General features: G+C 35.1%; 1 protein-coding gene across 1 annotated transcript; it reads right to left on the bottom strand.

Moving 5' to 3' along the window:
- Nucleotides 1-7,145: 7,145 nt before the first annotated feature.
- On the bottom strand, nucleotides 7,146-18,074 carry BIRC3 (baculoviral IAP repeat containing 3). Its single transcript, XM_081274419.1, has 8 exons — nucleotides 16,618-18,074; nucleotides 16,413-16,512; nucleotides 15,730-15,808; nucleotides 14,918-14,966; nucleotides 13,034-13,276; nucleotides 8,600-8,854; nucleotides 8,328-8,369; nucleotides 7,146-8,213 (listed from the first exon to the last, which is right to left on the bottom strand). The coding sequence occupies exons 1-8, from the start codon at nucleotides 17,609-17,611 to the stop codon at nucleotides 8,020-8,022; spliced, it is 1,956 nt and encodes a 651-aa protein (XP_081130545.1). The 5' UTR covers nucleotides 17,612-18,074; the 3' UTR covers nucleotides 7,146-8,019.
- Between the last annotated feature and the right edge of the window lie 555 nt (nucleotides 18,075-18,629).

Genomic DNA, 18,629 nt, shown 5'->3' on the forward strand with positions numbered 1-18,629 from the left:
GTGAAGCCTCCTTTGGTCTAAGGTGACGGATGAATCCGTCTTAGTGAATTTTTTCCCTTTTTTTTTTTTTTTCAATAAAGTAAATTATTCGAACCGTTTTTCTGAGCTCAGTGCATCTACGTAGCATCAGCTTGCCGCATCCGCCTGTGTAAGTTGAAAATGACAGCAGCAGCAGATTAATTTAGACTTGGTGCATTTTATCATTGATCACATTTTGTTTACTTTTAAAGTTTTGGTTTTCTGTATTATGTGAAAAGTGTCTTTATTTTCAAAACTAATCTCTAGCAACATGAAATAGGCCTCACACTCAACATTTTTCGAATATTTGGATAAAATGGTGTATATACACTCATGGAACCACAGAAGAAGCCATTATCAAAACCCCTTTTAAATAGTTAAGTGACAGAAAATAGTAGGTGAAAAAAAAAAAAAAAAACCTAACCTTGGCTTAACCTTTTGTCTTACCCTTTTCTAGCAGTGTGCCAACCCAATGGCATGCAATGTTTGTTGTATTGTAGGGGACGCCTTTTTCAATATTTTAATTTCTGCGAGGCAGTCTATGTCAATAAAATGAGATGCTTTCTTTTCCCTTGCGAAGCCCAGGGGGCAAACATTTCAAAAGCCACTTGATTAGACAGCCAGGGGAATTCCAGGACCCTGAACCATTTCCCATTTCTGGTCTGTGTCATTTCTACCCCAGTCAGTCGTAGAATAGGACATCTTCTGTTCCGATGTTAATAGGAAAAGAAAAGTATTTCTGACAGTCCGTGATTCAGAGAAAAGAAATGCCATAATCCCCAATGACCAAAAACTTCAAAAAATGTACATGAGTCTTGATAGTGATTCAATATTTAGTTCAGGTCACTATTTGTCTTGGAAAGTTACAGTGCATTTGTAACATATATGGGAAAATATAGATAGCAAGAATTGTTCATTCTGAATTTGAGACTAATTCTCTTTTTTCAGTTCTTGTCAGACCAAAAAAGTAAAATAATGAATATACTATAATAGGGGAGATGTTGCATTTCAAAAACTCAAAAGCCTTAGATATCCCCTCAAAAAAATATGTAATATCATTCAGGTATAATAAATATCACTGTTATTTGTGCTCTTACTTTTATATGTATTACATATATGCTGTTACATATATATTACTTTTATATGTCCATGGAGTCTAGTTTTTCATTTAGTTACATATTTATTCAATACATTTGTTTCCCATATTGCCAATATAGCATAGCTGGTAATTTTTTTTAAATAGGCTATATATGTTTTCTGAGGTTGCTATCCTAACATATTTCATATTTATATAGAAAAACTATTTAGAGAATTCAAGACAATTTTGAAGAAAAATAGGATTGAAAAGACATTCTACAAGGTAAGTTATAGGGCTGGGGTTGTGGCTCAGTGGTAAAGTGTTTGCCTAGCATATGTGAGGTACTGGGTTAAATTTCCAGCACTACATAGAAATAAATGAATAAAATAAAGGTATTGCATCCATCTACAACTAAAAAAATTAAAAATAAAAAGATGTTATATAATAAAGCCATAGTAATTAAGGCACTTATATTTTTAAATGTACAAGGAAGCAGGTAAAGAACCAAAAAAAAAAAAAAAGAGACTCATATATATGTACATAGTAGTCTGATTTTTTAGAGTAAAGAATGACACTGTATTACATATTAGTGATGACTAGTAGGCTATTCTAGTGGAAAATAAAATTAGATCATTATCTTATACTACTTTAAAAACATTCCTGCTAGACAAAAACTCTTACAAATGAGTAGCTATCATTATGAATCCAATGTAATCCATTACACTTATTTTTACTATTGGTACCCAAATTGTTTCATGTTAGGTCAGTAGGGGCTGATTCAGGTTGGCTCCTGAGTCTTTGACACAACTCTAGTAGTCTTTTTATTGCTTTCCAGGCTCATTTTGTACATTTCTTACCTCATTCCCCTCATAAGCCATTTACCTATAGCACTTTGTTTCCTTTGGCAGCAAATCTTAAAGACCATAACCTGTGTCATACTGTTAAGGAGTTCTGTGGTTTCTATACATGTCTTTGGACAGAAATAGGTTATATTGGTTTGTTTTTTTTAACAAAATGCATCATTAATTCATACTGATACTTCCAATTCAAATTTAGGAATTCAAGGTTTTATTTAGCCCCCTCTTTTTTTTTTTAAGTTCTGGGGACTGATCCCAGGACCTTAGACATGATAAGCACACCCTCTAACACTGATTGACACCCCCAGTCCCTAAACCTTTTCATACATCCGTAACTCCCTTTCTTTACTCTAAAAAATCCTTATTTTCCCTTCTCTTCCCTTCCTGCCTGGAAGTAATAACTTAAAACACTTTTTATGATTCATGTATTTACTTTATAAATACAACATGTATATTTGCATATCCTTTTTTCTTAGATAAATAGCATACTTCTCTCTACCTTTCTCAAATTCTGGAAATCATTCAGTACTAGTAGATGTAAATATTTCTACTTTGTGCTTAGTATTTCATCAGTTTGAAGCACCATAATATGTTTAACTTGAACAATTTGATTCAAAATGCAGTTGAAGGCCTCTTTCTGTCTTGGTCGCAGCAGCAGGGAAAGAAGACATAGCCATATTGTGCATCTGCCATGGACTGTCTTGTAGAACACAGCTGCAGTCGGTAATCGAGGAATAAGCAAACGCACAGCACTAAGCCCAATAACTTGAAGGGTCACCACTCCTTCCACCCCTGACTCATCACAAGTCTTACGAGGGTGGAGTGGCGGCCGGCAGCAAAGGTGTTGTAGTGGTCATGAAGCAAACCTCTGGCCAGGCAACTTCCTCCCTCCTGTGTTTTAGAAATACTTAGGTGCCCATGGAGATCAAACATGTGTGAGCTACCAAACCTGGCTGGCAAGCACATCTGGGCAGGCAGTTCACCTGTTTTTATACCTTATGCAGAGCTTTCTCTGCCTTGATAGGAGGAAATGGAGGTATAATCTTCATGATTAGCTAATTTTAGAATTGAGGCAGGCTAAGGGAAGGACTATAGTTAAAACAGCTACAATTGGATCTCATATCTCAATTAAAGCTAAATATAGTATTCTGAAAATGGACCACCAAACTTTCTACTCCTCACAAGTGGACCACCATAAATGAGAATTCACACTGGCTGCCCTCAGTGTCAGGCTCCTGGTCTGAAAGAACAAGTTCTGCACCAATCTGTACATAAGCCAGCACAATCTTTGTAGCTAGAAACCCCAGAGGAGGGCATTCACCCCACTGAAAGTCCCTTGAGCTCTCAACCTCTCCTTCCCACCAAAAAGCAATCTTAAGACTACTTGGGTAATGTCAAAGACTCAGGAGCCAACTTGAAGAAGTTTTCCCTGGTCTGAGACAAAACTAGTACCATAGTATATTCAACGGCTTTCTTACTGATGGACATCTGGATGGTTTCCATTCTTGCTATTACTAATAGTGTTGTAATGAAGGATCATGGACATGTATCTTATTTTAGGATATATTTCCAAAAGTTGGATTACTAATTCAAATGTCAGTTCATATGTAATTTTGCTGGATATAGCTAAATGCTTATCTGTGGGAATGTTGACATTTTGCAATCGGACTGGCAATGTAATGGGAATGCATGTTTTCCCCATAACTTCATTAGGGAAGGACATTGTCAACTTTTGAATTGTTGCCAACTGTTAGATAAGAAATAGTGTCCACTGTAGTTTTGTTCTTAAAATATTTTTTAGTTGTAGATAGGCACAATAGCTTTATTTTTTTAAAATATGGTGCTGAGGATGGCACATGTGAGGCAAACGCTGTACCACTGAACCATAACCCCAGTCCCTTACTGTAGTTTTAATTTTATTGCTCTATCATGAATGAGATCAAAACCCTTCCTATGCATCTATTGTATATTTATTTATTTTATTCATACCTGGGATTGAACCCAGGGGCACTTAACCACTGAGCCACATCCCTAACCTTTTACCACTGATCTATATCTCCTTATCCCCAGTCCTTTTTATTTTTTTTTTCTAATTATGAGAGAGGGTCTGTAAGTTGCTGAGGCTTGCCTCAAACTTGCAGTCCTCCTGCCTCACCCTTCCAGTCCCTGAGATTACAGGCCTCGCCATTGCACCCAGCTATGTGTCTGTCTTTTCTTGTGCTCTTTCCTGAGTTGAAATGCCATGTTTCATCATTGAGAAAAATGTTCTAAATTCCACTTCTTACACAAATCCTTTTAACTACACTGATCTTTCCCTTCTAAAGATTCCTTTTGATATGTAAAGAAGTACAGAATTTGGGGGCTCGGGATGTGGCTCAAGTGATAGCATGCTCGCCTAGCATGCATGAGGCACTGGGTTCGATCCTCAGCACCACATTAAAAATAAATAAATAAAATGAAGATATTGTGTCCATCTAAAACTAAAAAATAAAAAATATTTTAAAAAAGAAGCACAGAATTTGACTTATGATTCTCTATCAATGAGTAGACCTTAGTACTTACCAACAGTTGCATTTAAGGAAGAAGAAATCCACCCCCCTAGCCAGGTGTAGTGGCCCACATCTGTAATCAGCATCTCTGGAGACTGAGGCAGAAGCATCACAAGTTCAAGGCCAGCCCAGCAACTTCGAAAGATCCTCAGCAACTTAGGGAGACCCAGTCTCAAAAAAATAGAAAGGCTGAGATGTGGCTTAGTGGAAAGCACCCCTGGGTTCAATTCCCAGTACAAAAAAAAAAAGAAAAAGAAAAAGTAAATCCCCCTCACATCTCAGCTGCATTCAGGAAGTTGTTCATTCATTCATTTATTCAATAAGGGATTGTTTTGTCAGATTCTTTGCTAAGTACTGGGTATACAGTGGCGAACAAAATACATGGGTCTTGTCCTTATAGAAATGTAGACAATAGAACATGGCTCTAAACAATAAATGTATAAATACAAGTTGAGATACGTGTTATAAAAAAAAAAAACAAGAGTCTATTAGAGACATAACCAAAAGGATATAATTTAGAAAAAGGGGAAGTGAGAGAAAGCCTCTAAGAAGTTGCTTCTAGGCTGAGGCTGGAAAATGAGTAGGAATTTGCCAAGGAAAGGGTAAATGAAATGAAGAGTACTTGTTGTTGCTCAGAAAATTATATGCAAAATTAAGGATTTAGAAGCAAAGTTTTCCTCTGACCTCCTGATCTTGTTTCCCTCATTCTCCCTTAAAGTGAATCATAGAAAACAGAATTCCTCTTCCCCAAAGTGGGTCATAGAAACAAGTACCCCTTTCCTCCAAATCCAGCCATAAAAACTAGATTACTCCAAACTTCCCTTGCCTTTCTGTGTTAAATGTAGTCATAAAGAAATTAGGACCCTCATTCCACAGCGGCCCTGCCCATACCCAACCAAGGGGCCAATAGGATTCTGAATAGACTGGCCTTGCTGGGTTTCCCATTCGCTCAGACCCTTTTGTCCAATCATATTCCTACACAGCTGTCCCTGCTTCACAGAACCTAAGCATGAAAACAGACTGTTCACCCTAAATCTTTGGCGTCTTCAACCTGAGGACCTCTATGTTGTGTAAAATTATGATAAAATAAATTTGTCTTGGTTTTCTTATTGACCTATTGTTTTAGGGAATGTTGGTAATGACCCTTATGGATGAGCAGGAAAATGATGACTCCCTTTTCCATCCCTAAACAAAGACCCTGAAACAAAAAGCACTTTGCCATGTTGAAGAAAGGTGACTGGAAAATAGTAAGCAGTGGGGAAAGTGGAGGAAATGAGGCTGAAGATTCGGCAGGGTCATGATAATCTGGTGGGGAGCAGTTTTGTAGAAAAAATGCCAATTATTTGTATGGTATAAACTCTGGAAATTAGACTTCACCAAAATCTCCTTGATTAGAGGTGTAGGGGGTAGAAAGAAATGCAAATCCACTGATATTCTGTTTCAAGAGTATTAGTGTTGCTGCTGAAATAATAAATTTCTTAAACATCACACCTGTCTGCTTTGCCTGCAATGTACTTAGTACATATTTACACTGTCCACTCTGATGTTCACAAAACCAAAGGATAGCACCTTCATGGAAAGGAGATGGTTACATGTCCTGTAACCACAAAAGAACTTAATAGGCAATTGCATCAAGCAATATAAGGGGATTAATAAAAAAGGTAGAAGCTACCTGATATTTCCTAATTATGAAACTAAACCCACTGCAAAGTTCTGAATTATAATACCTATTATACAGTTATATAATTATAATACTTATTATAATACTTATTATACAGTGTATGTTGTGTAAGTAATCCACCCAATTATGGCCACTGAAGACTGGTTGAGTGGGGAGTGGAGCTGGAAGCAGTCAAAGGGATTAACACTTAAGCACCCCAAAATATGGCCTGACATATGGTCAGCAAATGGAGTTACCATTTTTATAATCTAAAATAATTTTTTCAGAACATATTTTTAATTTAACTAATAGAGAAATAACATTTGAATAAATAAGTTGGTTATTTCTGCTATTTATTATAAAAAATGAGAAATGAACAAAAGTTTTACATGGATGTGGCAAGATAAGTTCAAATATTAACTGTAGTATGCCAAATAAAAACCATACCAAACTAGAGGTTACCAAAAAAAGGTCTAGTGTCTAAATATTTATCCTATAGCTAAGTAACAACTCATCCAAGCAATATTACAATTAATGAATCCTAGTATGCCAGGAGGTCACTGGTTATAGTGTAGCTAGCCAGCAGAGCCTTTTAGCAGAGGTAGATTGGTTTTATCCCAAGGAAATGGTCATCCAGCATCAGAATGAAGAGATGGATTCTTCCCTCCTTCCCCTTGCATAGTTCCCAATCTTTCTAGCAGATCTCTAGAACTAGTTTAAAAAGCCTTTGCCTGGCTTTTATTCCCTATTACAGTTTTATTTCTGGTTTTAAATCCCTGTAGGAAACAAAGGATAGAGAATTATGAGTTGGACATGTTGAGTACCAAAAAAAGTAAGAGAAGGAAATTTTGCTGCACTGAAAATACAGAACAGTTTACTTCCAGGAACAAGCTGTTGGTCATAAGGGTTGCTAGTCAGTCCACTTTCTAAGTTCCTGGAATTAATACTTGAGTGGTATGAATAAAAACATAGGGCCAGGTGCGGTGGTGCATGCCTGTAATCCCATCAGCTTGGGAGGCTGAAGCAGGAGGATCATGAGTTTAAAGCCAGCCTCAGCAACTTATCGAGGAACTTCGTAAATCAGTGAGACCCTGTCTCTAAATAAAATATATAAAAAGGGCTGTGGATATGGCTCAGTGGTTAAGCAGCCCTGGGTTCAATCCTCAGTGCCAAAAAAAAAAAAAAAAAAGGCTTCCCCCAGTGGGTAGGACTGGCACACATGACTTCCTAGGTGAATGAATAAGCAAGTGAAAAAACAAACTTACTGAGGGGACTGCTTGACTTTTGTCTAAAGCATCCCATAATATCCTACAGAAAAAAAAAAGCACATTTATACTGTGCTCTACAAGTATAAATGAAGAAGCATCTTTCCAGAAGGGAACTAGACCTCAGTCCAACATTCAAAAGGCCTTAAAGAGGTACAGAAAGAATCTGGAGTGACTGAACTATCCAATATCATAGAAATCAAGATACCAAGAATAAGAGTAATTTTCATTGCTTTATTAAATTGTTCCTCACAAAATTATTTGCAAAAATGCCATGTCCGTAAAAAAAGTCATTTGACAAATATATATCTTAAATCTTACTTCATTTATAATTTCAATGATGCTGAAACTTTATTATTATGTTTGTAGTGCTATTCCTATTTTTTGTTTCCATGAACAAAAGCCCATCATTCTCTTGTTATTGTTTGTGTATTTTAGATATATATTTACATAAACATATTTATATAAAACAAAATTTTTCAAGTTGCAAATAAATAAATAAATTTAAGGAAAGCAAATGAATGTAAAAGTTAAAATCATAATATACTTAATCCCTTAATTCCAGAGTTTAGACAAAAGTTTTGGACCTTCTTCATGAAAGAAATGTACGAACTGTACCCTTGATGGTACCCCTACAAATCGGACATTTTCTTAGAGAAGGGGCACAATCTTTGCATACTACTAGATGACCACAAGGAATGAACACTATGGACACTTCTTTGTCCATGCACACTTTACATGTTCTTTCTTCTTGTAGTCTCCGCAATTGTTCTTCCATTGGTAGATCTGAGAAAAAGGGAAAAAAATAATAATAAGAGGCAATTTGCTTCTCCTCCTTTAGAAAAAAACAAGAAAATAAAGACAATGTTTTCTAGCAGCTTAAAGTGTTAATATTATTACCTGAAGTATCTTCTGTGCGAATACACCTTATGTCCTGTTGCACTAAAGGAATAAAAGAAAGAAAAAATATTATTATGACAAATAAGAATATATTTTTCAAACTAGTAGTTTAGACTTTGGCCAAACACTCATAATGTCAAGGCAACAAAAGTCTTTAATCTTTCTGTGCAGTTTAATAAATTAGGTTGAATTCTTTTCGATAATCACCAATTGTTTGAGAGTATTTTGGAACTGACCTAGGAACTTCCCAAAAATAATTTTCTTGCACTCACCAAATAAATGCTTGTATAACATAGGGTCAGTTTCTTGTAGAGAGTTTTTGAATACAGTGGCTGCGGTATTTCCTTTTACTAAAATGGTGTCAATCAGTTCTCTTGCTTGTAAAGAAGTCTGTGTTTTCTGCTTAATTACATCATGCTCTTGTTCATTAATCACTCTGGCAATTAGTAGGCTATCCAGAATTGGAATTACACAAGTCAGATGTTGGAAAAGTGCCATTCTATTCTTCCGAATTAATAATAGATCTCCTTTATAAAAAAGAAAACAAACACAAAGATGTTCAAACTCTGCTCAGAAACTTTCTTCCACACTTATATATACAAGTCAATGAAAACCATCTTCAATTTACCATTAGTAAGGCTTTGATATTGATTGCTAGGGTTGGGGTATCTGCTGCTTGTGCCTGATGATAACGCTGATTATGAGAAATGACACTGAGCACTGCATTAGGTACCCCACATGTTACCCCATTTCATCCTCATAATAGCCTGTGGAGAACAGTTATATGAATCATGCTCCAACTTTCTTGTGGCTGTGTTGCACTGGGAACTGCCTGTGCAAAAGTGTAAGTCAAGATGGCTCTGTTGCTATGGTGATACCAGCCTGAAGAAACTCTGGTATCACCAAAGGCTCAGAGTTATCAGCAGAGGTCTTGAATTCAGACACCAACTCCCAGGAATAGAGAATTCTGAGCAAAACAAGATGACCCTAATGTCTCCCCAGTCCTGCATCCTTCAGATTGAATGTTTTGCTAAAACTTTCCCACAAATAACCTTTTGATGAAACCTATACAATAAACATGCTGAGTTAGTTCAGGGTTAGTCAAACTCTGCATCAGAGTTTGGCTGTCCACCTAGCCCCACTGTTTTCTCTCTATGTGTGTCTATTTGTCTTTTCCTCATTCTCCATCACTCTTGTCCCATATTTCCTTAATTAACAGCTGCATCTGGGAGCAGATATGAAAGCAATAGCCATTTGAAGTTAAGTACTAATTCCTTCGTTTAACAGATGAGAAAACAAAGCCACGAAGAGGCAAATAAGTTGCCAAAGGACACATAACTAGCAAAGTCAAACTGAGACAGGGTGGCATCATGATTTGTGCTTTCAGTCATTCTGTGATCCAGCTAAGCTGTTAACTCGATAAGATTAAAATTTTAATTCAATTTAGCCAAACTGGGGAAACGGAAAATCAAATGAATTAAAGCAATTTTTTAAAATGTTTATTATTTCATAAAATTTCTTTAAATTTTCATTTTTAAGTGGAAATTTTAATTATTTTCTCAAATCAGACATATGGCCATTACCTAAATATTGTATAATGAGGAAAAAACTCACAGCATTTTGAAGAGTAAATCCTCTTTGTCAATGACTGCCTTCTATTGACCTTATACAATCATCTTATTTTCCTTCAAGATCTAAATTTGAATTTATTGGTTAAAAAAAAACTATGTAGATTGAAACTGCAATTTGCCAGGTACGGTGAGGCACACCTGTAATCCCAGCTACCCTGGAGGCTGAGGCAGGAGGATCAAAAGTTCAAGGTTAGCCTGGGCAACTACTTGTAAGACTTTGTATTAAAATAAGAAAAATAAAAAGGGCTGGAGATGTAGTTCAGTGGTAGAGCACCCCTAGATCAACCCCCAGTACTGAAAAAAAAAACTGTGATTTTATCATCTCTTTGAACTAAGAACCTAAGCTTATTATTTACTTTACCATAACCAATAAAGCTATTTCTTTTTAAAATTTATTTATTTTTCTACTATAAAGCTGTTTATAAAATAACTAATGGTAGAAGCTGGGTGTCTGAAGAATAATTATTTTAGGACAGATGATTGTGAGGTTTAAGACATATTGACTTAATATGGACACATAAATACAACCATCTCAAAAAGAATAAGAAGTGATACTTAGTAAAAAAGTCAAGGCTGAAGATATACATTCTCAATATAACTGAAGCTTTGAGAATAAATGAGAAAAGGACCAGAAACTAGAATAGTATATTTACAAAGATACTTTATAAATAACTATTGAAGAAATTTTAAAAATAGCCTTAGTAATTTAAAGAGTAGGAATAAAAAAAAGTAATAGAGGTATAGAAGATTCAGAACAAACTATACCATTAAATTATCTATATTAGACAAGTAATAATATATTAGAAAATAAAATATAACTTATACTTGGTGTTGAAGTACATTAACTTTTCAAAATAACATTTATTTTTCTAATAACAGTTTGCTTAGCCTAATAAACTCTCTGAACTACTTTTTTTCTTTCTTGGTGCTGATAATTGAATCCATGGCCTTGTGCATGCTAGGCAAGCAGTCTACCCGAACATTCTACCATTGAGAAATACCCCAAGCCTCTTTGAAATTCCTAAGATTTCTAAAATTTTATTGCTAGTATTTGGGAAAAGTTCTTATTTCAAAGTCGTAGACTGTATTATGGCTTGAATATACATTTGGAACAAGCGAAGACTTGACTATATCTTTGAAACATTATTTTTTCTGAGAAAAAATTTCCTAAATTGCCTCTTTATTTATGTATCTGTTAAGAAATTAATTGCCACTGTTCTTGGAATAGTATAATATAATCAATAACCTAAATTCAAGTATTTTCCTTAACTCATTCAAAAAATTTTTTTCTTGAGCACAGGCTATGTGCAGACAGCCTGCTAAGTAGTAGACATAGAAGGGTGACATTAAGAGCTCCTTTTGACAATGTAAATCATGGTACATTGTCAATCTGGAGTCATCTCTGGAGACTTTGTTAATTTTATTTGGAAGAAATATAAGCATTTTTACAGGTGGATGATTTTAGACATCATTGGGTTTCTAAACAAATGTGAAGATTTGGGGGCAATTGTTGAGTGATGACCAGTGATTAAGACTCAGATGACAGCTGGACATGGTGGTACTAGCCCATAATCCCAGTGATTTAGAAGTCTGAACCCCAGGTGTTCAATCCCCAGTATCAAAAACAAACAAAAAAAACTGAGATGACTACAGAAAAAACACACTTGCCTAATGTCCACTTCACAATGAAAAGCGAAGAACTTGACTAGGCAGGACAGATATTGACTTGGATTATGTTCCTGCTGTACTTGTGGTGTGTAGACTAAGTAATTCACACCTTGATAAATGTGTGATGCTGTATTACTATGTTCAGATACATTTGTCTGAATTGGGCAAAAGACATATTTATCTTCATGGGTGGAATAGGTTCATCCTTAAATGGGATGGACACTCTGTCAATCATCCTGGAAAGAAATAGATCTCAAATGGCTGTGAACAAAGACAAGTGCAAGCTTTTTGCTCTCTCTGAGTATTGAATATTTGGAGCCCTTATCTTTGATAAAGGAAACCATGTTCGCAACTTTCCTAGTTTTTTGTGTAAACTGGCTAGAGCTACACATTGATGGACCAGACACTAGGTAGAGAGATTTATGAGAATGAGGCCACATCTATTTCCAGTTGTAAATTGCCATCTGAGATATAATTTCTTCCTCCTGTTCCTAAATCTCCAGTAAGAGATTGTTAAGAGTGGCAGTCTATTATCTTCAACTGTGTTGAAGAGACAGGGTCTGGTCCAAGCTTGGGAAAGAGCAGCAAGAGAGATCAGCATTTCTCTTTGTCTATGTCAGAATGATAACAGAAGTTGCAACCAGATGCAGTGTGTCCCCCAGAGGGAGACAGTTTCTGGGCAGAGCAATAGAGAACAGAGTAGCTAACAGGCTAGCTAGCATGGGAGGACATGGTAGCTTGCCTGAATGAATGTGAAACAGTACCCTAGGACTTGCCTAAATAAAAGTCATTGGAAGGGAACTCAGTTCTTGTATGGGCAAGTAGGACACTTAATGACAATTTGTGTATTCATTTTTAGTCACAGGATGAGACATACTGTTATGCTAATATTAAAATTAATAATTGCCCCTTATCCCACCCTGATTTACAGAAAAGGGGAGCGAGCAACTATCCAGTGATTAAAAATGTGCCATGAATAATTACATTCAAAGTTAACTGTTCAGGGGCTGGGGATGTGGCTCAAGTAGTAGCACGCTCGCCTGGCATGCGTGCGGCCCGGGTTCGATCCTCAGCACCACATACAAACAAAGATGTTGTGTCCACCAAATACTAAAAAATAAATATTAAAATTCTCAAAAAAAAAACAAAGTTAACTATTCAGAGTAAAATATGAAATAAGGGAAAGAAGGAAAAAAATATTTCCTCTTAACGTACACATTTTCAAGGTAAGCAGCAATTCCTATATATCTTAGTGTGAAAAAATTTTTTTCAGAATTTGAATTCAGAATACTAAACATACAAAAAATATGACTGGGTTGACTGATCAATTAGTATATTTTCAGTAAGATACATAGAGTGATATCACATTCTTATGGAAAGAGAGACTATACTAAAAAAAATACATACCTGATTCTTTTTCCTCAGTTGCTCTTTCTTTTGCCTCTTCCCTTATTTCATCTTCTGCATTAAGCAAATCTAATACAAGATCACTGATGGTTTTATAATTCTCTCCAGCGGTTAGGATTTTACTCTGAACTGTCTGTTTTACCAGGTTTCTACTGAAGCCCATTTCCAAAGCAGCTTTAACCACAGGTGTATTCATCATGACAGCATCTTCTGAATGGTTTTCTCCAGGTCCAAAATGAACAACTATGTGGAACAAAGAATTTAACACACATTAGGATAGTCTGTATGCTTTAAAATTGAAAGTTATTAAAATATTACAAACCTAAAACACTAGAAAATGTAGAGGCACTATTTTATACAAACTTCGTTAAATTTAAAATGATATATATGTTCAGTTACCAAAATAAGAATATAGAAGATTGTATTTAGATACAAAACATTTGCTATCTGTCATACCATATACATATAAAAGAAGGAGAAGGAAACAGAATGTCAGAGATCAAAGAATTGAGATTCCCTTTTCCCTGTGTTGGATTAACAAATGAGCTTTCTAAATCAAATACATATTTTCAAAAGGGATCTTTGTCGTCACTCACTTTTGTTACTGCAGTGGCTTCCTACAATATTGTTCCCTTCCATTCCATTCTCAATGCCACAACCAGAGTGATTTAAAAAAAAATGGAAATCTGATTTGCTATACTCCTTAAATCCCATCAACAATTCCATTGTAGCTTATAAGCGCACATACAATCTGTACCCTGTTTACCTCTTCAGCTTCATCACTTGTCAATTATTTGCATTTTGCTCTCTAGGATAGAAGTGACAAACTGATAGGTCTTGGGTCAAATTCTGTCTGCAGTGCTGACCCCTTACGCCAGCCTGCTTCATGTATTCATCTGTTTGCAACTCCTACTTCTGACCATATAGAATTTTGTTCAGTTCTTCAAATGAGCTTGTTCTATCTCACACAGGCCTTTCATATGGTGTTCCCTATGTCTAGAATGTCCTTTTCTTCCCTTTGTCACCTGGTTGACTCCTTTTTCCTTGAGTTCTCTGACAAGATGAGTATTTCCTCCAGAAAGCCTTTTCTGATCCTCTAGTTCTCTCAGGCACTCTCATATCACACTTTATTTTCCCCACCAAATCCCTTTCTCCTATCTGTGTATTGTTTTTATCCATAAGATCATTAGCTCATGAGAGCAGGAGTCATGCTTATCCTGCTTCCTATGCTTCCCTAAGAATAGTAAATACATGTATATTTATTTTATTTTATTTTATGCTATAAAATGAAATAGAAGCACTTGTTCAAACATTTGATCTACCTCTTTTTAGTTCTAAGGTAAGGGTCAAGTCATTCAACTTCTCTGAGCTTTGGGGTCTTTACTAAAGGATGGGAATACTATTTTTCTACTCTCCTTTATTTCACAGAAAGCATATGTGAACAATCTAATATCACAGTACACCTCTTCCCATACTGGTCCAAGAATAAGGGTTAGACTAGAAGTATGTATTTTGCTAAAATTAGATGCCCAGGGCTGTGGATATTGCTCAGTGGAAGAGCATATGCTTAGCATCCTCAAGGACCTGGATTCAAACCTCAGTACCAACAAAACAAATCCACTAACTACTGATACCCAAGTCCTACCCTTAGATACTCTGATTCAATTCAGTAGGTTTGAAGGCATAAACTAGAAATCTGCACTAGTTTTTAAAGTTCTCCAGGTAATTCTGATATGCACTGAAGTTTGAGAAATACCAACATGATATATTTGAAAATGCATTGTAAATGATAAATCAATACAAACGTATATTATTATTATCACCTTTTAATCTTAATAATACTAAATGCGTCTATCTCAATGAAGTAATTATGTTTATACATACTTGGTGACTCTGCATTTTCATCTTCTGGGGTATCTGATGTGGATAGCAGCTACAGAAAAAAAAATGTATATCAGTTAAATATAAACTTCATACTGCCCATCACAATAAAAACGAGCCAATAGACCTACTTTTAAAAATTTATTACAAGCTGACTGGTTTACTGACAAGATAATTTTTTAAATCAAAAGAAGTATTTTATTTACATCTACCAGCTATTCTCTCAGCCATAAACCAACAGAGTTTCTCTGTATGTGTTTGTACTAACATATAAAATCTATTTTCCTGAAGGCAGGAAAAGGGCTAAAGCTCTTCAGTGATCTATGAGATAATCAGTTTGCCTCTCATTAACAGATCTTATGCTCCTGGGTTATCTTTTGGGATAGAGTAAACCCTATATCAGTCTGTTGACCACAGCTAGGCAGTTTTTGACCCCCAAACTATTATATAAGTTGTCATTTGCTCTCCCAGAAAGATTAGAAAGAACAATAACATTCTTTCTCAAATCTTCTAAAGAAAAAGTTTTATAGCAAACCTATTATATGCTACTATTCCAGCCAATTTTTTCCCCTCAATTGATTGGAGGAATGCTTGAAAACAAAGATAACAAATCTTATTTTTCAGGGGGTTATGAATTATGGATCTATTTTTCTGCAAAGAATAGTACTTTCTAGGACCATATCAAGTTTTATGAAAAAGAAAAATGTGTTTTAAAAACAACTTTTGTCTTTTGACTAAAATATACTTTATAATTATTAAAAACAAACTGTTGGTAACCAGTGATTTAAAAGGAAAAAAGAAACTTCCCTACCTACCTGTTCAAGCAGATGGGGATAACTGGCTTGAATTTGACTGACGAATTCTTGTCCTTTAATTCTTATCAAGTACTCACACCTCAAATATAAACAAAGTTTGAAGGATAATTTTATAAAAGTGAAAGGAAATTTAATAACATAAATTTATCATCCCTGTGTGTTTATTCTATTAAAAAGCTGCCTAAGCATCCCAAATCCAGAATCATTTTAGATCACTGATTATAAGCTTAGAAATAAATCTTAGCCCAGTGAGAACTAATTCTACTGTATTTCTTTGTCTTGAATTTGTTTTGATAAAACTAACCTATAAATATTCTATAATAGGATTCATATTTTTTGCATGTGAATCTTTTATTTATTATTTGTTTATTAAGGTGCTACCATAATTAACACAAATTTGATTTACTCCTACTACTTTTTCATATGATTTAAATGCTTTATGATTTTTTGTGTTAATATAATATATAAATTTTTACATAAAAAAATCCTAAACCTACTTTTTCTTTGTCTTAAACCAATTAAAGCATTTTAAGTAATTATTTTTCTAAATAACCCATTCTAAACTTAGTCACAAATATATTTTTTGAACAAAGAATAATAAGACAGCTGACTGGAGGGCAAACACATCAAACCCACTTCATGATAATCACAAGCATTTGCAAAGAGAATTTCAAAACAATTACCTTGGAAACCACTTGGCATGTTCCACCCATGGATCATCTCCCAACTCCCAACACCTCAGTCCACCATCACAGCAAAAGCATTTGACATCATCACTGTGACCTAAAATTATTTTAGACCAAAACTTATAAATACATATAATTTCCCACTAAAATGTATAAAATAAAACATACTGAACTTTTTAAATTATCAGATTAAGTTCCTTACCCACATAATAAAAACCTGCACTTGCAAGTTGCTCAGGATGAACCAGAACACTTGAAGGCCAGTTAAAGAACGTTTTAAAGCGGGCTGCATGTGTCTGCATGCTCAGATTAGAAACGGTGTATCTTGAAGTATCTTGAAACTGATTTTCTACAAACGGGCAGTTGGGAAAATGTCTTAGGTGTTCCGACATAGCATCATCCTTTGGTTCCCAATTGCTCAATTTTCCACCACAGGCAAAGCAAGCCACTCTGTCTCCAGGCCCTATGTAGTAAAAGCCTGCTTTGGCTAGTTCTGTAGGTGACAGAAAGGTCAATGGCCACATTTGATAAGTGAGTAATCTGGCCTTTTCAGTATTCATTGAACAATGGTAGGGATTTATCCTCAAGGCAGAAAAATCTTGATTTGCTCTGGAGTTGACAGGATTTGATAGAAAGCTTGAATAAGAGCCAGTAAAATATCCACTGTTTTCCAAACTTGGAAGTAATGAATGTGTGGAATTTGTTACTGAAGAAGAAAAAGAAGGCTGAGAAGTAGCTTTCGAATTGTTAACTGAATTTAGATTCTGAACAAAGCTGCAGCTAGGATACAATTTTTTATGCTTTTCGATAGGATTGTCTCCTTGTTTCCAGTTATCCAGCATCAGGCCACAACAGAAGCATTTGACCTTGTCTTTCACACCAGTGTAATAGAAACCAGCACGAGCAAGACTCCTTTCAGAGACGGGAACCCCTGAGGGGAAAGTCGAAAATGTGGACATCCGATACAGTTCACATGAAAAGTCGTACTTCATTTTAAACGAGTTGGCATTCTTCATCAAATTTGATAAGAAGATGCTATTTTCTACTATGTTCATAACGAAATGGATGAGGAGGAAAAGGGACCAGCCTTTCTCTGGGGAGGTAGTTTTGTGCATTTTTTTTTTTTTTATTTTATCAGTTTTACTTCTAGGTGGAACATCTAAAATGAGAATTCTTTCATTCTTTCTTCTATGCATTTAGGGTTTCAGCATGGAGAGAGTCTAAATTCTACACTGATGCATATTAAGGGACAGTTACAACTGCATCTTTGTATAACCTGTATACATACAATGTAAATAAGATGTTACATAGTAGCCTGTGACAAAATTAAAATCCTTCCTAGAGGCATAAAGTGTTTTAGATTATCAGGAAGCACCTCTACATCTAGGTCAGATTTTGCAGACCACCAGGGTACAGCAGTGGCCTTCACCAACCTGCAGAAGTGTCTGCCTCATAATGCTAGCTTCTTTTCATGGTAGAAAGCTATGCTCCATAAGCATCACACACAAAAATATTCAGTGTATGTTTGTTTTGTTTTGTTTGGAAATTGTAAAATTTGGTAGCAAAAAAAAAATAGCACAAGATCGATCTCATATCTCACAGGAAGATTACATTACCATAGGTCATTGATTTAATTAAAGATACTTGCTTTGATATCTGTTATAAAGAGGTAGTTTAAATCAATGGCATATTTTAGTTAGCAACATTTTTATTTCTTAGACATACATAAAATAATAGTATGACTCATACGTGAGGGCATCTTAGATTCAGTGAAATATGGTTTATCCCAAATCTTTCTCAAATTAAGTAATTCTTCCGTTTATGATCATTTTAATAAGGAGAACAAAAATCTGAAGTTCCCCTCTGAAGATTAAGTAGTAACAGAATTGACTGCCATCTAAAACTTGTTTTCAATATTTATTATATAATAATTACTTCCTCATTGACCATAAGGAACATTTTTGCTTAGTGATGTTATGAAATTTTAAAAAATTAAACATTCTATTTTAAATAAATCATTAGAGACTAATGTATCTGCTTATTTGGTCTTTTGGACCCAGTTTCATGCCATTGAGATAACTCAAAGTTACCATTTCTTTGTTCTAATGATGTAATTGGCTAGAACCAATTACCCTTGGTAATTATGGTAGATAGAAGGTGCTGAAAATGGAGACTGCCACAAATCACCAATAATGATATTGAAGTTCATTGCTA

Source organism: Spermophilus citellus, assembly GCF_964194105.1.
Source record: "Spermophilus citellus genome assembly, chromosome: 2".
In the NCBI taxonomy this organism is placed as follows: domain Eukaryota; kingdom Metazoa; phylum Chordata; class Mammalia; order Rodentia; family Sciuridae; genus Spermophilus; species Spermophilus citellus.